At 46.0% G+C, this 27,930-nt stretch overlaps 1 protein-coding gene across 1 annotated transcript in view; it reads right to left on the reverse strand.

Moving 5' to 3' along the window:
• The window catches only part of EEPD1 (endonuclease/exonuclease/phosphatase family domain containing 1), a 66,671-nt gene extending 38,746 nt beyond the window's left edge, over positions 1 to 27,925 (reverse strand). The window contains exon 1 of the mRNA XM_009273468.1: positions 27,072 to 27,925. Coding sequence (XP_009271743.1) covers positions 27,072 to 27,925 — 854 coding nt within the window. The remainder of the gene's footprint in view (positions 1 to 27,071) is intronic.
• Positions 27,926 to 27,930: the final 5 nt, after the last annotated feature.

Below are 27,930 nucleotides of genomic sequence, written 5' to 3' on the forward strand. Positions count from 1 at the left end.
CTTTTTTATATATATATATATAAACAAATATATATATGTAAATTTATTTGGGGCTACTTTTTTGCAGTTTCCTAGTTCGGATGAAAGCAGCTGTTCTTCGATGTCTAGCCATCATCGATTTGCCTGCAGAATTGTTTGAAACCAAAAAGCAGATGAAGGCTCCACAGCTGGGAAGGGAATCAGGAGTAAATGGAAGGAGCAGAGAAGTTGAAATCCATCAAGCAAATTGGCAGTGTAGCACAGGCCAGACCGACGCTGTTCCCCCGATGTTTGCATTCGTGGATCCTATTACATTATGTGAGTGATTGGAGTATTTGTCATGGGGAGAAAGGAAACTAATGGAACTAGAAGGGGGAAAACATGAGTTATAGATGCTTACTACTGAGAGTTGAAGAGGGGAACAGCAGCATTACCCAAGCTAACAAGCAGGAGGCAACTGAAATAGTTCACTCCTTTCTTCTTCCATTTCAGCAGTTCCTGGGGTCCAGGGATGCTCTCAGTCCTCTCTCGCACACAGTTCTCTCCTTGCTATTCTCTTTCCTACATCTGCAGCAAAGCCATCATTTTGCAGGACCTATGAACTTTGGATCGAGGGTCTAATTTATGTTCAACTGATGCTGTGGTTTCAGCACAGCTATATCATTGCAGGGACAGAACGATGATTCATAAACCCTGGACTCTGTGTATTCCCAATGCATGAGTGCAAAAAAGGAGGTTGCAAGAACAGCAGAGACTTCTTCCTAGCACTCTGGAAGGAAGTAAGACATGCTCACCAAATGACCCAAACCACAACCACTAGCAGAAAGCATGAATGCCCACATATAATGAGACCTGGAAGCCACCTTGACCTCATCCTTGGCAACACCCATTCCAAGCTCTTTCCAAAGGGATGAAATCCATGCTGCTGTGCATACGGACATTTCCTACGTCAGTAAGCAGAGCAGATCATGCACAGTGAAGTTAAGAGAGGAGCTGCTCAAAACTTCCAGACTCTCTGTGACTTTAAAGAAAGATCATTCTCTTCTTGTCCATCTACCCAGAAAAGGTGTCTCCTGAGTTGTGAGGCACTGATGCTCGACAGGACACCTCTGCAAATTCTGGGGGTTTCTATCATAGAGAGGATTAAGAGCGTCCTATTTACCTCCTCCTCCACATAGAGGATCATGTCTCAGGCCTAATTCTTTCCTTTTTCAGGTAAGGGGGAAAGGAGACTGGACATCGTCTACTCGTTTCCACTTGCATAAAGTCTCCCTTTCTGAAGATTGCCTCAAACTTTTAAATTGGAGGAAATGCAGAAGGACCATTCTGTCGGGTGCATGCAGCATGCATGTGCACATAAATACCCTCCTTTCATTCATTATGATGTCCAAACTGATTTGCTATCCCATCTCAATTTGGGGTGCAGAGTACTGAAGACACGAGCCCAGAGCTAACTGCACTTTCTAGAAACGCTTTGTTTGCTAAGTTATAGGCCATCCCGTTGGCCTTTTCTTTTGCCATCCTCTCACTCTTCTTTCCTATCCTTCTCCAACTCTCTCTCTGCAAACAGGTGCAATGCCATGAGAGTGGCAGCAGTTAGAAAAGTAAGCATCATGGAAGACTTCCAAGGCCCTCAGAAGAAATGCTGGTTATTAAGGGCTGAGATACATTGCACTTGATTGAACAGAACCAAAGCTGATTCCTGAGAGGCAAAGGTTAATTAGACAAATGGCTCAAAAGGATCAATCTGTTCTAACTCATTATTTGTTGCTTTTTTTTAAATTTTAAAAGAGAGTTTAAAATAGACTAGGCAGCTGAAAATAACCCCCAAATTCCCAAACGCATGAGATAAAACCACAGAAGGCCTGAGACTGCCAGTAACATAACGATTACAGAGTAGTAGCCTAATGAATAAAGAACAAGCAAATCAAATACCTGTATTAAAATATATTGAATGCAGCAATCTAGCCTGCATACATCTACTGAGGGGGACCAGGTACAGACAGCGGCAATGCAGCTTAACTTCCAACATAATTCAAAACTCGGGATGACAATCCAGGAGGCTTCTGTCACCACTTCCACCTACTCCTTCACTGATTACTCCTGTGCCGAACACTTCACTACATGACGATTCAGGCAGCAAAAGAGAATACTATTGCAAGTTGGAGGGGGGGGGAATACTCTGATGACAGTTACATTTACTCACAAAAAACACACGAGTTGTTTCAACTCACTTCTGACAGACAGCAAACCAAAACCAGTTGCCCGTATTAAAAAAAAAGGGGGGAGTTGGCTTTTAGTTTGATTTATATTGTGATAAAATGTATTTTCCTTCTTCCATACTGCATTTCTTACTATATTTAGCTAAGAGTAATAATGTCTCCCTTCAAACCAGTTCACCTTATGTCCAGTGGTTTTGAAATTAGGGAAAATGCTCTGTATAATGTTCACAGTCTTAGGAATTTTTTATTATTATTTTTTTAATTTTTCAAAGGATGCCTGTTTCCTTATAATTCTGCAGGAAGAGAGAGGCTCACAAAGAGTGTTGTCTTTGCAGCAACATTGATTTCTTCTGAGTCATTAAAACTGGACATGGGCAAGTTATTTAACTTGCACTGAATTATTCAAATCTGTCCAACAAGGCAGGAGACCAAGATTGAAAACAAAAATTTAGAAGCTCATAAAAAATCAAAGGTGACTTAGAGCTTCCAAATATAGGCATTATGTTATAGTGTAAGTGGTCTCTGGCATTTGGCTCTTCTTCCGGATTTTCTGAATCATTCCCTGCTGGGGTAGAGCTTCTTAGTTCCAGAAACAGCACCTTCTCCAATCCAACCCTGCCCTACCGCAGCAATGGAAAAACTGAGTAGTCCTTAATTAAATCAAATGGGCATGTTTGGGAAAGGGCACACCACCGCACTATCGTTCTGCCATGAAGAACAAAGCTACCAATAAAATTATGGGGGCTTGGGATGCAAAGCTACTAATAGGGACTCGAAGAATTTACCTGTGTCCCTGCAAAACAGACTTGAACTTGGGAAGCAATAAAACGCGATTTGAACTAGTTTGCATCCCCTTTCTCCATCAGGTATGTGAATCATATGCTGTCAAGCTCTTGTGTGAAAGCTCCTCATGTCCCCTTTATTCATTCTCAGAAACTTAATGCAATATTACCTCGTCATACATGCACATCCTCCTCTCAGAGAAATGGGTTTGCCCAGTTAAAAACCTTACAAAGAAATACAGTGGAAGCCAGTTTGTTTTGTTAAATACAGGCCCAAGAACAAAGCTTGCAGTTTGGTGGCAGGAGAACCACAATCAGCTGGTGGCATCTGAGTGCTGGTAAAATTTAGCCTGGCATTATGCAAAGAATATTGAAGCTTCCTGGCTGAATCTGGATACCGAACTTAAGTCTTTTATAGTATGCTCTTACCAAAGAGATTGACCCTCAAAAGTTGGCTCCAACTTTGAAGAGGCTGGCGAAGCGCCACAGTAATTGTGTGTTTCGTATGAGCATCTTCATGCCAAAGTGGAATTGTTCAAACGGTGGACGAGGCCAAACACCGAGGATTAAAATAGGAGAACGTACACAAGAAGTGCTCGGAGAGATGCTATGAAATGGCCGAGGAGAGGCAGTGCAACGAGGGGAAAGGAGCACTACAGAAATCAAGAGCGGTGCTTTGGTCAAGTGTACTTTTCTCTACAGCTCTTTCACGAGCAGCTTATGTTGTCTTACAAATTCAAAGACATTTTGACAGAAAGGGTAAAATGAAGTGCATCATTACAACAGGTAGAGAATAAAGCAGAAACTGTATTAGCAGACAGCCCGTATGTTTTAAGGACTTCCCACTGGGTGACTAAAAGGCAGCCCAGCCGTGTTTCCAGAGTGGAGCTCAGGAAGCTGGTGCCAGGACCTTGATGCTGCGGTGCCCTGCAAGAGCAAGGGGCAGGCATCAAAGGACAAAGAAAAGACTTTGCCAAGGTGACTGAGGCCTTGTCACCATGAGGGGGGAAAAAAAGGGGCGTTTGACAAGATAACATTCCGGCATTACTACTCCGGCAAAAGTCTCCAGCGCAGGCCTAGCCTAACACTATCAAGTTTGCATGTCAGAGCTGAGCGTGTCAGTCAGCACAGCCATCTACCGCACCACAAACAGGAATGGTGGCAGGATCCACTGCCGACAACCAGGCCGTTCTCTTTATAGCATCTATACCATATGGTGAAGGAAAGGCCGCAGTAGATAAGACTTCCTCAAAACTGTCATTTGGCTAGGCCACTTAAAGATTACAGAAAACAGAACAATTTGGTGCCCAAGCTTTGAAGGAATATGAACATATATACATCCTCCTAAAACCAAGGTCAATTGCACATTCCAAAATGTGAAGTAAAGAAATGGAAAACTGTGAAAAGAAGCAGGACAGAGGGAGCAGTGGCAGAAAACCTGAGTTTCGCACACCAGTGAAGATGGCAGTCCTCCATCTTGCATGCACCCAAGCCTTTAACTGTCAGAAACGCCACTGAAGACAACTGAGTAAGGCTACTCACAAGTGGAGTTGATGTCAAGCCATAAAGAATTTTGTTTATGCTGATGCTACACTCTTAGGTCACCAGAAATGCAAAGAATATTGTAGTCAGAAAATAACAATCAGCCAGTACTGAGGTTGCACCTGCAAGAGCCCACAGAAAGCACAAATCAGGTAAGAAAAACACCTGTCACGTATGTTTAAGAAGGTAAAAGCCTCCTTTCCAAGAGCTAATTACAAAAGTATCCTACCAGCTTCATCTACAATATCACATGATACTGCATTAGAATGGGGAATTTAGCTTATGGGGCATTTGGAGTGCCATTTATATAACTTCAACCCAAATAGCAGACCAGACAGTCTTTCTACAGCCAAAAGCCACAACCTCATATAGCCTTTGCTCTGAGTATCAGAGTAACATGGAAAGGTTTTGATTTAAACCTCCAGGGGATGCATCACATAGCTGCAACTCTAATCCAGGAGAGAATGTAATCCTTCCTCAATTCTCAAAGTCAGAAAAACTGGCTGAGTCGGCACTCTCCCAGCCAACTGCTGTCCTCGAACCAGCCTCTGCTCTGTTTGCTGGCAGAGTTTTCCAGCAAAGCTATATTAAGCAGAAGGGACAGACCACTCAAAAAGAAAGTATGCAACACAGACACATAGCAGAACAGTCTACAGCCTGCTACCATTCACTTTTTCTACTGCATCCCAGAAAATTCCTAGAGACTGTGTGTGGTAAAGAGAAGAATCCTCCATCAACCAGATCCTGGGTATCTGTCTCCAGGAGCACTACAGAACCACAAACACAGAAACGTTAGTCAAAAGAGACCGTCTGATGCAACAACCCCCTCTACACGGGACTATCATGAGGTCAGCTGTGGCTTCACCCAGCTGAGTCTTGAAAACCACCAAAACACTAAGACTCCATGGCCTCGATATAACTTCTTCCAGTGCTGCACCAACTTCTGAGTGAGGAAACTTCTAGCATCTGTTCTGAAGATCCCCAAGCAGCCAATTGCCTACTTGTACTAAAGCAAGGGGTTATTTTACCTGCAGTGCTGGGATTCTTGTTGAACTTCGGCTGTTGACCCAGCCGAGCTTCTCCAGGATCTTCTGGATTGAAGGGCTACCATCTGCCACGGCAGCCACTCCCCCAAATTATGTACTGTTACAGTGCATAATAACTTATTACCCATCATAAAGGATAATTACCCTGTGTAGCAAATACATGCTACCACAACAGTCTTTGTTGACATAGGAATAGGTTTATCTGACTAGACAGATGGGTCAAGTAATGTTTTCTTTTTCCTGCCCCAACAACGGCTTGTGCCAGGTTCTTTAGAGGACAGAGCGAGACATAGTGAAGAAGCCAAATAGCTTCTCTGCTTTCCCTCCCACCCTCATCTCACATAACGGGATGTCACCAATGTCCATATAATTGTCTCACTTGGTGGTTCCCAAGCTTTCTGAGCTGCAAGCTGCTGTCAAGATTGAAGCTGCTCTTCATGGAAGATTACACACGCTGTTGTGAAACTTTTGACCAAAAGACACTACAGAAGGGATGTCTCACCCACCATGAAACCACAGTCATGTCAGTCACACCGCAGGAATGGGGGAGGTGGGGGACAACTAATCCTTTATTTGAGCTTCTGCTGAGCTCCTAACCAGCATGGCATTTTCTGGCATGGGCTTATTAACGTGCCATGTTAACAACGCCCTTGAAGCAAGCACAGCAGAAGGTTTTCCCCTTGTTCTAATATGTACTTAGAAAATAGCACAGTTGAATTATTTTATATTCACTTATCACAGTAGCCTTTTTGTTCTAGTATGTCCTGACTTTGCGATCAGAACAAACCTCATCAGTTAAGGAACCTCGTTAAAATGACCTATTTCTTGTACAGAAGAGGAGAAATCTGAAGTTTATACCATGGAAGATATCACTGAAAGTTTTAAATTGTGGAATAACAAGTTTCAAATCAAGAGTGTCACATGGGTACATACACAGATGCTTATGTCGCTAGCAATAATGGGTGCTGTTACAAAGGCAGATTAACCATCTTTCAATTAATGACTGCAAAAAAGCCTGTGTACAACAGGACACATAGTAAATGCTTCCCTGCAGCTGAGTACGGTACACAGGAGCAAGTCATGACTTTCCCACTTATTTATGACAAATACAACTGCTGCATTTGTCAGAATAATTTAAAAAAAAAAAAAAAAAGAAATGCGCCGCAGTGTCAGTCTCCAAGTTCTCCAATCTGATAAGGAATCATGCAGTGTGGCTGGACCTCATCAGGCAGAGCAGCATCATGCTGAAACACAACAGCACTGCCCAGGCACCCTGCTCCCAGCGCTGGCACCACAACCATGCTGGCTGCATGCACCCTCCTGGGATGGCCGCGTAGCAGAGTTCCATCTCCCCCGATGGGCAGCAGTGCTGACCAGACACCAGAGGTGACCATCTGGTGGACCCCTCCCCACACCACATCCCCACCACGCAGCAGCTCTCCTGCCTGTGTATTTTAAAGTTGGGGTCTTCATACACTATTCCCTGTGGACCTCCACATGCTTTACAAAGGTGGCAAGCAGCGCTGCCCCCAGCACAGTCTGGCTTTCTCTTGCAACTGCAGATAAAGTGGTTTGAGCAGTCACCACTCCCATTCAGCGAGCCGCGTTCAGCAGCTGTTTAAGTGAAGCCAATTTACTTGGCAGACAAGAAGCTCCCAGATTAACCTGGATCAGCTCCAGGTGCTGAGAAAGAGTAACAAGCAGCTAGGGGGAGGATCTCAGAAACACGTGCTTCTTAAGCAGCGATGAGAATATGCCTGAAGCTGCAGAGAAGTGACAACACTTGTCCAACATCACATCAGCAATGGAGATGGGACACGGCCATGGTGGCTACAGTCCCAGCCCATAACTTTGTTCTCTTAGACCACCTCACTTTTTAATGCCTCACTTAAACATTTTACAGTGCATTTTACAGTTACATATGCATTATATAAGTGCTAATTATATAGTGTACATGGCTCCTACTTCAGATTTAAGGAAACCATTAATACATTATTCATTACTTCAGCATTTACTCTTTGCTATTTGGATCATTGTTCTGATTTTTATAGTAGCCCCCCCCCCCTTTTTTTTATTTGGCCAAATAGTTCCAATCTATAATTTTGATTACAATTTGCAAACGCTGGTTTGTGGAGGATTAATTATGGTGGTGGAGGCAGGGGAAAAACCTGGTGGATGACCAGTGCTAGTTTAGAAGTGCAGGACAGCAATGGGAAGCATCACAGTCGTCTTCTCAGCAAGACTCGGTCAAGCAGCAGAAGTTTTAGGCTGCCTCTTTCTCAAAGCATGACAAATAAATCCCCAAACACTGAACAGCTACAGCTTAGTCTTAAAAGGCCATATGCTATTTAAAAAAAATTTAAAATAAATAAAAATTCAAACCAAAAGCAGAGCACCTAAGGAATCACACAGGCTGGGAGAACGGAAGGGACATGAATTTCATTAGACAGTTCTCATTAAACACAGATGCCTGCAAACTGCCACAACTGTCACAGCCAGCACACAGGTACATAACCAGTTGCTATAGAAAGTTATAGAAATGACCATTACATAAATTGCAGAGGGCTGCGTCTACGGAGAAATTTTCTTTAACCAGCCTGCTAGTATCCACTAAGCTCTAAAGCAAGGTTTAAGGTCTAAAGCAAGGAGGACTTGTCATATCTGCTTCACCAGATGCATGACAGGGGACAATAAACATGATTGTGCTGTGTCAGCTCTGTCATCAAAGGTTTTCCTTTAGAGAGGACACAGGTAAACTTAAAAGCAAAACCCCAAATCCTTCTAATTTTAAAAGGCTGTGAGCTTGTTGGGGATTAAAAAAAAAATATATATCTTTTTAAAGCCTTTCAAAGAGCCATGAAAAGGAGATTTTGTTAAACACAAATCTTTTTAAAGCTTTTCAAAAAGCCATGAAAAGGAGATTTTGTTAAACACATGATTCTCGCCATCTTCTTGTTTGTGCTACACAGTGTGAGTAGGGCAAAGATTTAAGGTGCTTTGCCTGTGAGTGGATGCCGCCTGCCACGAGCTGCGGGCAGCGTGAACTCCCTGAACGGAAGTAACCCTGTGCAGGCAGGGATCCAGCCAGACGTCTTAGGGGTTACTAGGATTCATGTTTAAAAAGGAGAAACACTGACTCTCTCTCTCTCTCTCTCTAATAAAAATAAAAATTGCCAAAGGCAGATGTCTCCACGTGCTTAAATTCAGTCGGATATTATGTGGTTGGGATTGCATTGCCACAGGATTTAATAAGAGGAAGTTCTCTCATCTCTCTTGGTTCGGCAAAAAAAAACATGTCTTTTTTGCTTTATAGAGGAAAGAGAAGAATAGCACCCACCACACAGCCACAGCCTCTGTGCTAGCGTAAGGGACAGGGGGGAGTTCCTGACATTACGCAAGTCCTAGCAGTGTAAGAAAGGTTAATAGAGTTTATTGGACTTCTAATAAAGCATAACTCAAGCATTTCTTCACAGCCCATATGCATCAAAAAGGTGATTTCATTTGTTTCTTGTTTATTCCTCCATGACTAAACTCAAGACCTCTGCCTCCAAGCCCATTCTCCTTTCTGAGCCAACGACCAATTCCGCTCGCCATTCGCCTTGGCTAAACAGAGCGTTTTATGCAGCTGTGCCGCACACGTAAGGGTACTGGAGCTCAGACACGGCAACACATTCATTCCTCCGATGGGACTGATTTTGGTTTGCAGCCTAGGTGGCCAGGATATCCAGTGAGAACAAAAGCCTCCAGACCTTCTCCTGATGAACGGGAGTCCACAGAGCGGCATCTCGGAAGGCACCTGTCCCCCTGGCCGGCTGGCTGCTCTCCCAGCATGGTGCCAACCAGGCACCTGGGGCTTCCAGAACATGGCACCAACTTTGTCCTACAACAGACCTGCCTACAGCCCCTTGGATTCTCACCAATCTTTCACTAATTTAAACAATCAAATACGATTCAAATTATTACTATGGCATATATGTACAAGATGATAAAGAATGCCCCAATGCCTTAAACCCCAATACTCAGGAAAAGACCAGCCATGTCACAGCTGATGAAAAAAAAAAAATCAAGTACAGCAGCATTCACCAGCACTTCACTGAAGAAAAAAGCTGAGCGCAAGATTGCAATTTGGCATCTCATTTGGAATAAGGTCAGCATGAAGCAGTCACTTCACTGAAGCTGAGCGCAAGATTGCAATTTAGCATCTCATTTGGAATTTGGAATACATGAAGCAGTACCATCCTCAAGGGAATGATCTCAAGGAAAGAAGAAGGGAGTCCTGATGGAGTGGAGGAGTATGATGGGGGTCTCGCTGACTCCGTAGACACCAGCACTTCACTGAAGAAAAAAGCTGAGCGCAAGATTGCAATTTGGCATCTCATTTGGAATAAGGTCAGCATGAAGCAGTACCATCCTCAAGGGAATGATCTCAAGGAAAGAAGAAGGGAGTCCTGATGGAGTGGAGGAGTATGATGGGGGTCTCGCTGACTCCGTAGAGCAAAGTCAAGCTGTTACGGAGTCTGCAGGGTGCTCAGCAAGGCAATGAAGGTAAGCTCCTTGGCCACGCGTGAGCCTGGGTGATCCCATCTGGGGCAGCGCCGCTTGTGCGAATGACCACATAGTGACACAGGAGGATGAGGAAAGCGGTACACTTGGGGAGGGAAGGCTACAAACAAGAAGAGGTGGCAGTCACCCCTTCCTCTTTTAGGAGAGCACAGGCAGGAGATGACAGCATACATAACGCTTCATGACACAACCACACAGAAAAATGCTAAGGACAGCTTTCCCAGAAAAGCAGGGTAGAAAAAAGGAGCAGAAAGGAGACTTTCCTTTTCCTCTTCAGAGAAAAGCACAAATAGCTCAGGCAAAACACTGTACTGTTAGGGCTGAAGCACAATTTTCTGTTCATCCTGACTATTAAAAGAGGCTGAGCAATCACTGGAGCAGATCCTCAGCAGAGATGCTCCCCACTTCACTGCAAAGGGAGAGCCCTGGGCTGGGTAGCAGGGTCCTCTCTTCCCATAGCCCCAAAGAGCAGAGTGAGGATCACTACGAAACCTCCTGCCCTCCCACCAACATGAAGTCTGGTAGACCACGCAGGAGGAGCGGGCACACACAGGCGGTTTAACAGTAAGTTGTGTACCTTCTGCCTACGCAAAGAAACTCAGGTTACTTAATACCACTTGCTACTTTATGAAAGAAAAAGACAACTCAGCTTTTTCCCAGCCTTGTAAGAAGCCGTTATCCACATGCATACATGCTAACGATGGTGGAGCTTCTGCTCAGTCATAAAACACCCAAAAGTGTGTCATGTGTTGCCCTGACACACATTAAGAAAGCCAGAGCCAGGGAGACAACCTCTTCTGATGAGTAAGCAGGGGTGACATGTGCCTGTGCAGATGCAGAGAGAGCTGGGTAACACCACGAGGTGAGCCAACACTTTGTTGGGATCAACCCCCCCCGGCAGGAAAACACTGCTATCACGAAGTAGTCAACACTGCCATAAACCACCTCACTGCCAGCCGTGCGCTGAAGAAATCTCTCATGTGGCAGGCAAACCATCTGATTTCCTAAGCCAGCAGAGCCAGGGTGTTGGGCTTTTGCTTTCCTCTCTCCCCCACCCCCATCCCAAAACACAATAACGCTCCAAAACACTCTTTCAAGAAGGGGAACACCCATTGTGTCTACAGGATGTGAGAGGCGAAAGGGATGTGGGTTAGCTGGAGGAGGTGCAGCAACACGCTTCTGACTGCCATGCCCTTCAAGTCATACCAGGACGTGCCCCAAAGCTCACAGCGGACAATGGCAGATCTTGCATATCAGCGTGGGACCTGGCTGTGAAGCATCCTACCCACCTCCTGTTTTAGCTCTCCTTTCTCGGGGCAGAATGCAGCCTTTTCCACAGGGCACAGCTGTGAGGAATGAATGCAAAAGGTGTGAGATTATGGATCACAACAGTCTGCAAAATTTGTAAGTGTAGCTCTGAATTAATCCTGTTATTTTTTTTTTTTTTAGAGACTATCGTCATGATTTTTGAATGTTCAGAACAGGTGACACTTGAAGGTTGGGGCCCGGCCCTGCGAAGAGGACTCCTACATCTATACACCATCAATTTAGGGATCCCAGTTGAGCTGGCTGGTACTCATGGGTAAAGCTGTTTACATGGTTCTCATAATTAGAAGGAGACACCCTGAAGAAAAACCAAGCTATCAAACTATGCGTACGAGCTCCTCTAGCACACTTCTGCATGCCTCAGACCACAGCTTTAATTCTACCCCAGCTTCCCTCTCCTCAAATCAACTCCTTTAGCACTCCAAACACCCATGGCTAATAATATCAGAAGGGGCAGCAGAGCGAACAGCAGCACAGCCAGGTGTAGCGGGAGAAGTTCTCACTTCACCTGAGCTCCTGACCTGCTAGAAGGCAGGAAAAGGCGAAATAACTTAGCTGGAATAAATTTCCTTTTTGTCCTTTATTTGCTCTGTCTCCTTAGGCCTGTGAATGCCTCAAGAGCTGTGCAAAGTCTTCTGGAGCAGCACCTTCAGGTATCAGGTGGGTTGACCTCAAGGCCACCATCTTATAAATGATGCAATCCAAACCTCCAAGGTCAAATCCCTGCACTGAAAGATGTCCTTGTAAAGACATTTGAATATATCTATATATTCATTACCTTGTTCTCTCTCTCTCTCCCCTTGTACCTGGGTTTGGGAAGAAAAAAAGGCCTGTTCAGTAGAAAGCACCCTCCTCCCTGTCCCGTTAACCTGCTTTTATTTCCCCCTGGCTACCTGCACATGGAAAGAAAGAGCAAACCAGCAGCAAATCACCCCCCAGGTGACTGCAAGCGGGGTGGAGAGGGAGGTGTCGTTTGTTCCTGCTGAAACCCGGGAACCCTGCCGTGCTGAACATTTGTGCTTCTTGATGGCAGGCCAGCAAGCAGATAAATGGACCACCGCCACGAGCCAGCCCGGCTAGCTAAGCATCCTCGCTAGCGTGCTGTAGAGCCGAGCGCTCATACCACTGTCACACCATATAGCCGCCCTCTGCCTTGGCTCATCGCTAATTCGGGGTTACGTTATTCCCATGAACCGCTGCTTGTCTTCCCGCACGGAAAGCCAACAAGGGAACGTGCTAGCCTCCCGAAAAACCATACTCTGCGAGGAGGAGGGGATTAGGAGGGAACAGTGTCGGAGTGTCTTCAATAAGCTGGAAGCAATCCCAGCTTCCAGCTGCACAATGACACGCAGGAAGGAGTTTAGACAGCTTCCCAGTCACAGAGTACCCCTGCATGCCAGGCTTGGAGACGCCTGGACATAAGAATGGCCTTTAAAGCATAAGGATGCAAGAGGACTGCAGAGCCCTGCACGCAGGCCGGCCCTGGCAAAGGAGGGAACGGTGGCTCGAGCTTAGCTTTTTTTTTTTCCTGGCATTGGGTGCTAATTGTGTAGTCCAGATCCTTAACCTTATTTAGGTCAGAGGCTTCAACACAAAACAGTCTTAGAAACACAGATCTTCTGCGGGAATGAGAAAGCCTGCTTGGCCAGACCCAGAGCTCTCCAGATACTGGAGCTGAAGTGCAATCGTATGTTAGAAAGGGATGACAGGAGGAGATCGTGTTTGATGGGCTGTGCTGGGCTCCGCACGGCCGTGCAAAATTATACAAAGCTGCACGAGGCATATGATTTGCATGTTTTGTAACGAGCTCCAAGGCGGATAAAGCAGCTCTCAGCGAACTACACACAGGGCATGAAACAGGATCACACAAAGACGTCACAAAGACGTTCCCCGTTGGTTTGCCCTGATGCCCTACCAGCCACCACAATGCCATGCCTTCCTCCGCTGTTCCACAGATAATTGTCTTCTCCTGCCTGAACAGGTGATAACCCCCCAAAAAACTGGCAGATAAATGGTGAAGGTGGTAATGTGGGCACCCCCAGGGAGCAGGAGCGAGAACATTGCACACTGAGCCATGGTGACTATTTTATTGGATTCACTATTGGGCATAAAGCAACATAAAGAGGGCTCCGGTGATTCTTCTCAATGGTGCTTATGCACCTGCAGGCCTACAAAGTGCGTGGAGCAGAAATTATGACCCTTTGAAAACACTGTTCTCATTCCCATTTCTGGATTATTCTGAGCATACAGTAATCACTGCTCCACGAAAAGCATTTCAGATTATTTGAAGAGGTGCGACTCGCACAGGTTTCGTTAGTATGACTACCTCCTAAAGTTGTGCCATAGAAACAATCTATAAAAACAATCAAACCAATGATTTAATACCTATAGGCAATAATACAGTACTAAAATATCAAGCTTGCCATTCATTGCACCCATAAGGCAAAATGTCAGTATGGAAAACAGGATGTAAAAATAGGATGACAGGGAAACATGCAGAAGCATTTGACTGGATGCAGCATTCAGGAAGATGGAAACAAGGAGTAAGCCAACTGCCCAAAGTTTAACCACCAACTCAATGGGAACAAACTTTTGGATTTGGCAGCATTTTCAGGAGCATCCCAGTTTTCAGGAGCAGACCTGGGAAGTGAAACTTGAGCCAAGCACTGGGAATAATAAAAATGGAAGCAACAACCTCTGTGCTGTCTTTGGACAGTGGACTCAAGCTATTGTATGACCCTTGTTCCCCAATAACAAGAAATTGTCCTGTAGCAGATAAATACACGTGCAAAGTTTATGGACAACATTTGGTCAAGTCTTTAGGTTATAATGACCCTGGGAAGATCTCACGAGCAGCAAAAAAAAAAAAAAAAAAAAAAAAGAAATCCCCTAAAAAAAGAAACCCAGAATGATAGTATAGACACCTGGCAAAATCTCTCCTCCAGAAGAACTGAAGTTTTCAGGCCATCATACTTACGTTCCTAGAGAAAAACACACTTACATACCAACTAAGAGAGTACCCACTCTTCGCGCTGATCTGGCTGTGGACTCCAAACAATCCCCCAAAATGTACCAATAAGTACTTTAAAAACTGTGGCACGGGGAGTCTTGCATGGACACCTCAGGCTTTCTCCTACAAATACCAGGGTTTAGCCACATCAAGCCATACCTAGGCACTGAAGACAAATGACACCGCTGTGACAAAGCTGATATTCCTCCAGTACTTTATTTTTAAGAGATATTCTGAACAGCGCGCCGTGTTGAAGAGCTGCTAGACAAAAAGATTCTCTCCTCACAGAGCTGATGTCTCCAGACACTATCTTTAGGAAGATAAGATGCATATGGAAGAGGAATTGTAAACTGTCGGTGCAGCATGCACCCATACAGCATAATCAGATAGGCTCAACTGAAGATAGGACAAAAATACTGAGTGCTTGTGCTGCTAAGGTCCTAATGTACATACAAACTCCTTTTAAACACTGCTTTTGCAAGTTAAAAATAATTCCACGTCCAACACATCAGGAAGTTATCAAGGTATTTTTCTGCAGAGCTTTAAGTACCTCTGAGGAACAGAAATCAAAAACATAAATACTTTCTTCCTTTAAAGCAATGGTACAGGAGCCTCCTCTATTTGCAAGAATTCATAACACTCCCTGAAATAAAAGGCAAGGCTGCAGTTTTCAAGCAGGTTTTGCCTGAAACTTGAGATATCTTAAAAGGTAGTGATTTTCAAACTGCCTGGCAAGAGGCTTCAGCGGAGGAGAGAGAAATGCTGCAGCACATCTTGGAACGAGAAGACAGCGTTAGAATGATTTTGGGGGAAATATCACGGATGATCCAAGGAAACTGAAGTCCTTGGCCTCGTAGGTGGGAGATGATACCATTCAACCCTCATGGTGTGAAAGCAAAGGCTTGATCAAAATGCATTTCCAATAATTGGAAGCGCTCAAAGTGTGGCAAGACAATTTAAAAGCCAAGCGAAACCAGCAGAAAGGGTTTAGGTGAGTCAGACTGGAGACAGGACAAGGAAGGGGTCACGTTCAGGTTACGAGAGCAAGCTTCGAAGGTCAGGTCAAAGATTGAGGCAGGTTTTATGAGGCAATTTCCTTTCAACCTATGGACAATGAATATACAGGAATCTGCCCATCTTACTTCCAACTTTCTTTTTGCCAAATTTGAGTGCACAGCTAGGCAACATAGAGTGCCACCATCATCCAGGCTGCTGTACTCTACACACTCACAGTCAAAAAGGGAAGGAGAAACAAGTCAAACCACAGCCAAGTCCAAGTGCTTTCAGTTTAAAAAAGAAATGGGAAACACCACATGCTTAGAGGTGGCTTTTGCTCGTGCAGCACAACCTTCATCTATGGGCAATGTTTCCAGAATTTTTACTGCCAGCAGTGGAAATTGTCCAAATATCTGTTAAATCCACAAGCTGCTGACTGAGGACTGTTCAATCCCTGAACCTTTGTATCATCCTTTAAGCCATCGTCTCCTTTTCTGCACTGCTACTTTGCACCACAGAACTCAGAAGCAATTAAAACAAGAAATCATGGGGGGGTTTTTTGGTAACCAAAGGGTAATTTTTACCAAGAGATCCCTCTGAGACGTGCTGGAAAGAAGGCTGAGCTATCTGCCAGCGTTACCAACTCCTTCGCCCTCACCCAGGCCACATGCTGCTCATTGCTCAATGCCATGTTTTCGGGAGGGTGGCAAGCGCGGAGGACAGTGAGCAGTGCTGGTAGCGCAGTCTCCATTGATTATGAAAGAGGAGTGTAAACACAGCTAGAGATAAGGGAAAGAGCTGTACAAAGGACTAGCAGGAAGATATAGATAGACAGATAGATAGCCAAAAATTGCACTACCATTGCTGCCAAAATCATAGGTAAACTTAGGTTGGTCAGTATAAAGGTTGCAAAGGATAGTCAGGTACCACTGCAGCATTTTCCTGCCGATAACATTTATTTTCATACTCAATTCAGCAGTGGCTCTGATGTTTTATACATGGCGGGGATCTCGCGCAGGCACAGCGTACTTCCTCTTCCATGTGTCATGGTGCTGGTATGTGCCTCACCACCATCAGCCCCACGCGCCACGAGAGGGGAACAACTCAAAGACTTCCCTAAGGTGGTCCTCATGCAGGTGGACCCCATCACTGCCTCCAGTGGAAGAGTCACATCTGCCTATGTTAGCTTAAGATGGTATTACCACTGGAAAATTGCTGCCTTGTTTAAAATGCAAACTGTTTTAAATCATGTAATATGGGTCCTTCCCAGCTCAGACTATCCTCCCTGACAGGGATTCACACTTTTCCATCTTTTTGTCTGCTTAGAAGAAGGACAAAAGAGGAGTAAGGTAGTCATTTTATATGCTACGACAATAGCAAACCTATGGAACTGACTTTGCATGCATAAAAGCAACACACTTGCCTGTTTTATAGTTCATTTTTCAATAGCAGATTAGAATGGCTTCTGCCACAACACCCTGCAATTCAGTGGCATTAAGCTAGAGCTGAACTTGGTCTTATTTGCTTAAGTAGAATAAATAAAGAAACCAAACACAAGGTTTCTAAGTTAACATCCAGTGCATATCCAACAGCACGCCGCTTCCAGTTCGGTGGAAAGCTCGCTAACCTTTACGCCAGCCGAGCCCGGGCAAGAGAGGGAGGGAGGGAGGGCACTGACCGGCAATTACCCTGAGCAAGGCTGGAGCAAGCCCTCGGTGGCCAGCGAGAGAGCGCCTGCCCCTCTGCGCCCGCAGGCCTGTGACAGACGGATCGACAAGGAAGCAGAGGGGAAAAACGGAGCTATAAATATAAAAGCGTTCAAAGGATAAGTCTGAAAGCAAAAGCAACAGCCTCTTTATGCTGTAGCCGGGAGAGGTTTATGCTCCCCCCCCTTGTTAAGCAAAGGGCACGGCGGTTTTGCAGGACTGGCAGTGTGTCACGAGTGTGAGGCATTTAGGGCAGGAAAGCTGCCGCTGCACCGCACAGCAAAAGCCTTGTTGATCAATTAGCTGTTCAGTAACCCATTAAAAACCTGTTCAGCTGTGAACGGCTTGGACAGCTGTTGTAGCTAAATTTGCACAGGAGCTCGAGCACATTACCTGAAACACCTATAAAAACACAGCAAAAGGTAGCCACGCAGAAGGAAAAGGAAATATTCCAATTCCTCCTCATCATCTGTATCCGTAAGCCTACGGCATGAACTGCTCCCAGGAATAGCTTTGCCCCATGGGATGTTCCCCACAAAGAGCAGGAGGGCATTACTGTGCTCTCCCCCCCACCCCGTGACAGGCTCAGAGACAGGACAGACAGACAGCCTGCATAGGCCTGACACTCCCTCACGGACGGGAGCTGCCAGGCGCCATCAGACAGAGGGACTCCAACCTGCTTTGCACAAGCTGGCTGCATTTATTCCACTGCAAACACAACGTGTTTAGTGACCCTAGTATTCCTGGCCACCCTTAGCATAGATGACAATATGGTCCCAAATGTATTTTTCCATAAGAATTAATTTATTTTTAAATTATTTTATACACATTTCAACTTCTGGAACATGCACACACGTGGAGCACAAGCAGGGTAAATGTATTTCTCTTACTTACTGGCCTCTAATAATTTTACCACAGGCACTGAAAAAAAAAAAAAAAAAAAAAAAAAAATTATTTGCCTGGCTCCTGCCTGTGCAAATCCCCCAGAAGCGGGGATGGAAAGGAGGTCAGCAGCGCTGATCCTCCCCGCCAGTGACCAAGCAGTTTAAAACACTCGTGCCATTTGAAAATGCCACATGGCTTGACTGGGATGTGGATATGCTGCATATGCCAAGGGTGAGAGGAAATGGTTTCTCAACAGAAAACATCTTTTTTACTACAGCTACATATTCCCTTCACTGTTCATCTGCTGTTGACATGATGCCCAACCTGCTCTTGGCACCTTATGGGGCATATCAGAACCTGCCATGAATCACCGAGCCCAAGACGAGGGAAGGGACCAGACTGAAGCAGGGCGGAAAGCACACCCAGACCTCCAACACTGGAGAGGTGGTCTTCAGTATGTCTCACCCTCCCCTCAGCAAAGCCACCAAATGCTTTCATTCTCCAATAGATCGGTGGGGATTGCCAGCTATTATTCAAAGGAAAATCCCTCATATAAAATAATAAATAAAAAAATCTGGAAATGAAGAAGTTACTGAATTCCTATTTTTAAGCACTGTTATTAATAATGTGCCACGGTTCTTGTCTCCATCACCACACCATATAATAATGTTGAGAAATTACTGCAGCATATTGTAATTATTTCAGTAAGAGCACTGTGCCTCCGTCTGTCAGCATACACCTGTATCGCAATGAAGAACAATGCGACTTAAAAATAAGTTACATGCACACTGTAATCTGTGTCCTATAAACTTTTCTCTGCTCATCCGGCCAAGCCTTGAAATCATTATTTGGGCAAGGCTCCCAGAGAAACGCTAATTAGAGACTGAAGAAGCAGGGTCCTCCTAACAACGCAGCTGTAGGAAACACGCTGAAGCTCAACTCCAGCAAGGAGGGTGCAGCTAAATCTGTAAAACCAGATTCTCTTCAATGTCCCTGTTTAACACAGCTGGAGACCTGTGTTCACAGTGAGCCAGACCAGCACTTGGCTGCAGAGACAGTGTTTTCCTCTAGTTAAGAGGGAATGACTGAGTTTCGGCTCTTGCCTTCTCAGGAACTTGGGAGTATTTAATTCCCATGTTTGTAGTCCTTCGGTCTTTCTTTTCTGGTAAGAACAGCAACAGCAGCATCTTTTGCCTTCAGGAACGGTCCTATTGCTCTTTCTAAAGCCAAAGCTAGAAAACCACCCTTCCTGCAGCTGTACCGTGAGCTCCCAAACCACAGAAGAATCACAGAGCATTAAAGATTTCTGTTTACATGATGGAGCCTTATGCGTAGATACCTAGTCTGTCTTCTACAGTCATGTGGCACACACCTTCTGAAAAGTCTAGCAGGATGAGGTTATAGCCTTGCAGCCTCTGCTCATGATTCAGGAGCAGGCAGTAAAGCATCACTTACTAATTAGCCAATTTATTACCATAAATCAGCCAACCCATTTCATCTTTGCCATGTGGAATACACCAAACCCTGCAGGATCTGCAGGAGTAAGCTGGCAGCTCCGGTTTATCAAAATACCTGCAATCTGTAACATGAATCCAGTGACATGAAATAAATGCGCAGAATAGCCTGGAAGGCATGGATTGAAACTACGCAGCCATTAAGTGCTGCCAGATGTATCAAGTACACATGTTGGGAGGGGAAAAAAAATAACGAACAAACGCTTTCCCCACTGATCTGTTCCATTTTAGTCAGGCTTTATGGCACAAGTAACAGCGGCAAGGTATTATTATAATTTTAAGAAGGAGAAAAATAAGATTTATTTTATATGGATAAACTGCCCTTTAACGATACCATTTTTCCAGTCACATTCTCAACTTTAAAGCAGATAAAAATGGCTGGTTAGATACAGCCTCTCAGATGTTCAAGGAATACACTGAGGCAGCTGTTCAAAGTCAGCAAGATGCCCAGATCTGCCTTTAAAAGAGAAAATCCCTGGTTAGGTTACTCAGGGGTGATTTCAAGGGCCTGTCCTACATTCCTGTGTCATGTCCGAGGGAGGAAAGCTGTGGGGGCTGTGGCAAACCCACCAGATCCATAGCTATCGACACAGACCAAGCAGGATCAGACAGCTCAGTGCATCCACCTCCGAGATCTCCTGTGGAGCGCGTGGCTCCAGATGCCTTCTCCAAGAGTCTGGACACAGGGATGGTGCACACTCTTCATCTTGCTGTAAGTCCACCCACTGCTTTTGATCTCTCCTGCAAAGACTCCGGAGTTACAAAGCATCTTGAGCAAGCGACCCACCTCCTACAGGAGGAGCAGGCAATGCCCATATAGGGGGTCTCAGTACTGCATCCATATGAAGCAGAGGTTTGGAAATGGAATCTAATTAATTGATATCACCTGTTCCCCAGCAGCAATCCTGAAAGGGGCTGGGATCCCTACCCAAGATGGGAGCAGTACTGCAGAAGAGCCCTAACCCCCAGGGAGACGGTCGTGCTTTTTAGCACTGAGCTCCGCAGCCTTCATGTGATTTGACATAGACACAGGAACGGGCCAAATCCTGAACAGGGGTAAATCAGTAGAGTTTCATTTCATTGGAAAATGATGTAACTCAGGGTCTGACCTAAAAGATCTTGCTGCTTTCTCCTGCCAGATAGTATGCAGAAGGCAGTATCAGTCTTCCACTAGTCTCCAGTAAGTAAAATATTGTTGATCTCATAGGTGGAGGCCAAAAAAACCCAAAAAAACCAACAAAAAAGCCAACCCAAAAAACCCCAAACACAACAGCTCTTCCATCACTCCATTTTTTTGTCCTCAGAGGTATTAGAAAGTACAAATTAATGGTAGCTTTACATGCATCTGTATTTCTATTGCTCATAAAAATCCCTTTGTGAAGTGCCCATAGAAGATATCATCTAACAATTTCTTTTTTCTCAAGTTTTTCCTGAAGTTGCAGGAGGCAGGATTTCCTCCCTATTACATAAGGAGAAGAGCGTGTATTTGTTCTTTTGCCGTTTAAGACTTATTATCACGGTCAGGTTACTCAAGCCAGGCCCTCTTTCCTGATCTTTTCTTGCAGGGGAATTATTCTTGGCAAAGCTCCAGCCTAGTATTAACCCGATGGAGAAAAACCAAGTGGCTGTATAAAGAAAGAGACATAAAACAGACAGACCTCAGGGCTTTGCTGGGCCACAGAGAGCTGCAGCGACAGAGCAGAAGTAAGCAAATACAAGCTGGTGCTGAGCCTCCAAAGCATGCAAGTACAACCATCACTACTACTACGATACACTACTACAATGTCCGTTTGGGGAGGTGCGATCCTTTTCCGTCATCCTGCTGGGAAACACAGCTACAAGCCAGCAGACAAGGTACCACACCGCACCCCTTCCCAAACAAAGCGTCAAGCCCCAGTAGTAAATAATTGCCCCTTGTAATGACCCCACCTCTCAGTCCAGACTAAGAGATTGGAGAGGAAAACAAAACCCCCACCCTATCATTTAATGTAGGGGAGCGATGGGAAAGTGGTTCTCCCGCCTCCAGCACCTAGTGCGGGGACCTGAACGAGATGGCTTTTTCCTTATGTCTTAATAGAGAGAGGCTTCTCTGGAGGGTGGTTCAGGGGCTTGCCTTTTTTTTTTTAGGTGACGAGAGGATGTGCTTAGGGTGACCGCTCCCCTGGGACACCTACCTGGGGAATGTAGGACTAGGAAGAAGAGCTTCCGAGTATGGTGGCACAGCGAGGGTTACCCGGAGTCTGCCTGTCCATCTGCTGCCTCCCAGGAGGCAATTTTGGGCTGAGGTTTACCTACCCTTCCCCCAGTGGGAACACCAATTTGGGTCTCTGAGCCATGGAAATTGAGGTTAACTTCTTACCTTTGAAAGACCTCTACGCTTCTATCTAACCAAAGTGAAAACAGCTAACCGGTTAAAAAGCTGGGGGAGGAAGAGGGGCTGACATGTTCCTGAAGGGTAAGCACGGAGGCTTGCTGTCCAAGAAACTAAGCCAAGAAGAGAAAAAAAATTTGTCAGTGCTAAGTACAAACCTTACATTAGTACTTGTATTTGTTACTCTACAGACATTTAAGAAAGAAATTTTTTACAGTGAGAACAGTCAATCACTGGAACAACCTCCCCAGGGATGCAGAAGAGCCCCCATCGCTGGAGGTTTTCAAGGTGCGACTGGGCAGGGTGCTAGATAGTTTGATCTAGGCTCCCTTTCCCATGGAAGGTTGGACCAGATGATCTTTTGAGGTCCCTTCCAACCTGGGCTCTTCTATGGTTCTGTGAGTTTTGCAACAGGTGTTAAGGCTTTATTACTTATACTTTTTGCATCTAGAAGATGTAACCACACCAAGAAGCTGACCAAAGCAAGCGACAGAGGGAAAGAGCAGCCTGAACTGCTTGACATCTGGAAGGAAACAGAGCTGGGCTCCATGGACCTGAGCTTCAACCTTGGAACCCCACCATCATCCTGCCACACACCCCCTCTTTCCCCACTCCCTTTTTTTTTTTTAATTTAATTTTTTTTGAGAGAGAGTGCAAGTTCTGGCTTTTGGACGCTCTATCAATTTTCATTTACTCAACTGCAAAGTGTGCTTACAAGGAAAAAAAAAAAATTAAGACGTCTTCACAAAGTTACCGCTCAGTATTACAAAGCGTAACGAAAACCAATTGGAAAACCTCTGCTGCAAACCGTGCTGGGAAAGGTGCACAACTGATCACTGCCCTCAGCTACCAGCAAACTTTCAAACAAGCAATTAAACTAGAGGATGCACCTTTAGCATGCTGTGTGTGTCAGTCGGTGTTGCACGTGCCTGCATCATGCTTCTTGATGCAGTCACCCAGCAGGTGCCCCGGCACGTAACAGCTGGAGAGAGCGGTCATGAGGTGTCATGGGAGTCACGAGCTCGGAGGGACAGGCCTGAGGCAGGTATGGATGAGGAGTGGAAAGAGTGCCCCTCCCTACGGACCTAGGGTACGGGACAGCTCTGGGGTACCTCCACCGACCTTGGCCAGAGGAAACATCTCCGCTGCGGCTACTTATCCTCCCCATGAAAACACTTGCTGCCTTTGACCTGAACTTGCTTGCCCTTTCGATCATGCTACCCTAACCCTACCTTTTTCTTTTTTTTGGTGAGAAGAAGCTGTTGGTTTCTTCATCCCCCCGAGAATGGGGAGGACATGGAGATCAGCTGGAGGGGATGACCTGCATCCCCAGAGCCAGGCCAGCTCTGACCCCCTGTCAACAAATCCAAGATTTGCTGAACCACGCCTGCAAGAAACATTGCAGGTTTGGGCAAATTCACCCCACATTTGATACTTTAATCCAATTACATGTCACGCTCGCCTCCACGTTCATCATGTTAATCTCTTCTAAAATTACCCTCTAGTCCTCTGAATGAAAACACCTCGTTCCTCCACTCCAAACACTATGTGATAAACATAGATCCTTGTAATACGAGAAAGAGGGTGAGGACCTTGCTGTATTTCATTATTTTTGTACTGCAGCGATGAATTTCAAAATAGCTTAGCAGTGGTAGTCATGCTTACTGATTTGGTATACATTCCCTTTGCTGCTCTTCAGAAATTTAGGACTTCTGGGCACGAGTGTGAAGGTTTGGGGTTGGTTTTTTCCCTCCCCCCTTCAGCAGATTACATGATGACATTTTCTTGCTTTTTGTTTGTTTTGAATGAAGGCACAGCCCTCTTTCCTTCCTGCACAACTGTTCCCTCAGTGCAAAGGCTATGCAGAGCTGGAAGACAGGAGGACCTTCATCTTCTAGCCTCACCTGGAAATGAGCAGTAATTTTCCCCATTGTTAATGCCTGAAAGAACAAGCCCAAGGGGTCTCAAAGCTACTTGCTGTGAACAGGTCATGAAAAAGAAAAAAAAAACCACAAAAACAACAAGCAAACCCCAAACCAGCCTTTCAACTGGCATGAAAGTCCCCAAGATCTCAAATTAAGATTCTTTACTGCTCTTTGCACAGTTTTAATACAGTCTTCTTGACTTGCTGTGCTTTATTCCTGGACTTAAAAAGCTAGGTGAGGCAGGTCCTCCAACAGGAGTACTGCAACAAGGCAGCTCCGGCTCCTGAGACCACCCCAGACTACCTGAGACCACCCTGGACTACGAGGGACCAGCATGCAGGAGCACACTTACGTACGTGAGGGCGGCTGTGCACAAAGTACATCAGCAAGCAGGTGCCCATCAGTGTAGCTCGTGAGAGCATCTGCCTACTGTCAGACTAACTAGCCTTCAGATCGACCAGGCAACAGCTTGGGTCATAGCTGGAGACTTCAGCAACACCTGTGGGACATCCGCTGAGCACACAGAGCACCTTGAAAACACACCCCATAGATTTCCGTGCAGCGGTGTATTCTTGCTTGCAGAAGCAAGAGATTAATTTCTCCAGCTGATTATCAACTGAAGTTGATTTACCTGGGCAAAGATTAGTTTGCAAGGCATTTTATCAGTTCCCAGGGTACACGACCGGAGCCGGGAGGGAGACCATGGATTTCACACACAGAAAGAAGGCAGTTTCTGGCCTCAGCTGAGGCCGTTTTACAGCTGCAAAGCTCCACTGACCTCAGCAATGCTAGCACAAGCAAGAGGAAATTCCTCCCTGAGGTGCTGAGTACGACTTTTCCCAACATACGCTTTTTTCCTGCATCGCGTTGATTTTTTTCTGTTCCCACATTTATTTTCCCAGGAAAGTTTTGCAGGCTTGTCTGTGGATGCACATTACTCTCATTTCTTTCCAACTTCTCATGTTATCACAGATAGGATCAAGTACAGAAAACAATGGCACCATACTCTCCCTGTGTGATTGATGGCACATATACGTGCAATAAAACAGAATAAAACGAAGTACTGAGATCAGGCTCCTTTTAAACTTCAGACTATCAGAGAGACCTTTCACACCGCCCAGTACAACCGAGTACCTGTTTGCTAAGCTGGATGGAAACAAAGTACCATGCAGTTTAAGAGCAAAACCAAAACAAACTGGTAGGGCCGCGCTCTGCATGCACAGTGGCCAGCTGGGGCTAATGAAGGCTTATTTTGTAAGTCACTTTCTCTGCCTAGCTTTTTTAGTAAGTGGACTGTTTTAAGGGCTTTTTTTTTTTCCCCAAAATGCTGAAGATGCAGAAGTAACAGACAGTTAACACTTTAGTGGATGAGGTCTTTTAAAAAAAAAAATTAGATATACATATATGTGCAAATAAATAAAAATAAATTACCAAAGTCAGTTTTCTTCCAAAACTGGATTATTAGAATAATCCTGAGACTAGTGATAATCAGAGGTGTTTCTTTCCTCAGCAGGTCTGTCTGTCTGTCTCTGCCTCCTTCCTTATGCCCAACCCCACCAGACTTCATCCTAAGGTCCACTCCAGCCAACCAACTGCTCATGAAAGAATGAGAGCAGTGGCAAAGGAGGAAGCACGGGATACCCGAACTAGCGGAGCAGTCAAGGAATACTGAAAGATGTTAGGCTGAAACCATCAGCATAACATCTGAATACCCCCGCTGGGCTATCATCTCCATTTTGGCTATCAAACAGTGATGGCTGTGAGATGACAGATGTTTCCTACGCGGGAGCATCAGGCTCCCAAGCAGTGCACAGCAGAAGTATCCCCGACCACAAATACTGTACCACAGCGCAGGATGCCACATCACTGTCACTGTCCTTCTCGCATGCCTGACCTCCGCAACCACACCAACAAGAGCCATTGTTCAGCATATTACTGGAAAAGGACAGAGCTCGGCACTGCCAGAGAAAACGATTCATCAGCACTTCCCCTCCCCACAATATCCCTTTTGCAGAAGTCCAAGAGTCCCCTGCCCCTATTCATTTCCAGCTGGAAGTCTGAATAGAAGCCAGAGAGAAAAGCTAGTTTCCCAATGCCGTAAACCAAATGCCAGACCAACTGGGACAGATTTCACATGTGGAGAGGAAAGGGTGAGAGTTATTTCAAAATCCTTATTGCATTCTTACATTTCTGTATCAAGCAGAAAGTTTAGCAAGAGAGACATCCCCAGTACCGTTGCCTGATTACCTTACTCCAAAAAAAAAAAAAACAAAAAACCCCACACACCTCTCGGCTTCTCAGCCATTAACACCAGAAGCACCATCCCACTTGACCACACCACAAACAGACCTTGCTTCATGCCCACTAGCTCAGTGGAATCAAGGGCCCACCTGGCACAGGACAGCACAGCCTCCCCAGGCAGCTGCCCCACGTCTCACACCCCAAGGATGAGCGGTCCCTCCAGCTCAGCAGATGCCCCATGACCACTCATTAACAAGCTGTGTCACCCTTGCAGGACGAGCCGTGGCATTCCACGCTTGTTACAGAGCCCAAACCATCCTGACTGTGCTCTCAAGCCTTTTTGATTTGAGGAGCCGATCAGAGGGAGAGCGGACTACAGCCCTAATGCTGATGTTAAGGAGGTCACCACCCAAACAAGACTTTCTGGAGAAGAGGCATTGGCAGATCTCAGCTTGGCAGCTCTGAGAGAGGCAGATGTAGCACTGCATCCTGCCTCCCAAAGTAGCAGTAAGATGCTCTGCGAAACACCGTAAGAAACAGGGTGCATACAGAGCAGCCCTTCCCCTGCTATTCCCCCCCAGCTTCTGACAGGAAAGACAGTCCTCCATGACTTGTTCAAAAGGCTCTTGACAGAGAAACAGTCCTTGACCAACCATTAACAGGCCCAATGTGACCGACCGCAACAGCTCAGTCTTCCCCGCACAGATGTGTGTACACGCATACCTCCTCAGGCGGTCCACCACCTTTCAAGGACTATAGCAGCTTTATCAAGGGACAGTCACTACCATCCCACCATTAAGACTCAACCAAGGGTTCCATGCAAGAAGTGGGAACATTTACTAATCCTGGAAAGGAGCGAATCCCACTAGGATCACAACGGGACTCTAGAGTGCCCAAACCCCAAAGGCATTAACCTACAATCCTGCATGGAGCTGGGCCTACGGGTCAGGTGCTGCCTCTTACCTGTTCTCCAGCAGTGTCATGCACACGACCTCCCGCACGCCTGGGTTGTTGGCCTTCTCAATGGAGCAGCTTTGCAGGTTCCAAGTAGCCACCCTCAGGACGGGTCTGCCATCTCTCACCCCCCCGAACATCTCCACAGAGGGGCGAGTGGATATGATCTGGGTTGGACCCCCAGGAGGAAAGTCCAAGTCCTCGCTCTGGAGGCTCAGAGAAGTAGGGCTAGGGTGAGGCTTGGCAGTGAAGTTGAGGCCACCATTAGTGTTCGTCGAAGGGGGCCGGGACCGCTCCGCAAAAATCTGATGCCTGATTTTGTCCAGAAAGGAGGAATTGATGCAGTCCATCCTCACCAGGTCCTCGATACTTTTGAAGGGCCCATGTTCTTTACGGTAGTCCACGATGCTGTTGGCGATCTTCTCAGTGATGCCGCGGATGCTCATGAGCTGGGCCGGGGTGGCAGTGTTAATGTTGATCCTGGTAGCGGAAAGGTGGTGCTCAGAGGCCAGGTCCTTGCGCAGGGAGCTGGGCGAGTGCTGCGCCGAGCTGCCCTTGCTGCTCACGCAGATCTCGAACTTCACCTGCTCCAGCTTGGCCGCCCCCACCCCGCTCACCAGCGCCAGGTCCTCCACTTTCTTGAAGCCACCGATGTACTCCCGGTACTCCACAATGTTCTGGGCCACCACCCGGGTGACCCCGGGGAGGGTCATCAGCTCCTCCTCCGTGGCCGTGTTGATGTTGAGCCTCTCCTGGTTGACGAGGATGTTGCTGAAGTTGCACGCCGCGCTGAACTTGCGGCTGTGGCACAGGTCCGCCGGGTCGCGGGGGATGGAGCGGTGGCAGCCCAGGCTGCCCCCCATCTCAC

This window comes from Aptenodytes forsteri, unplaced genomic scaffold (assembly GCF_000699145.1).
Source record: "Aptenodytes forsteri isolate BGI_AS27 unplaced genomic scaffold, ASM69914v1 Scaffold270, whole genome shotgun sequence".
Lineage (NCBI taxonomy): Eukaryota > Metazoa > Chordata > Aves > Sphenisciformes > Spheniscidae > Aptenodytes > Aptenodytes forsteri.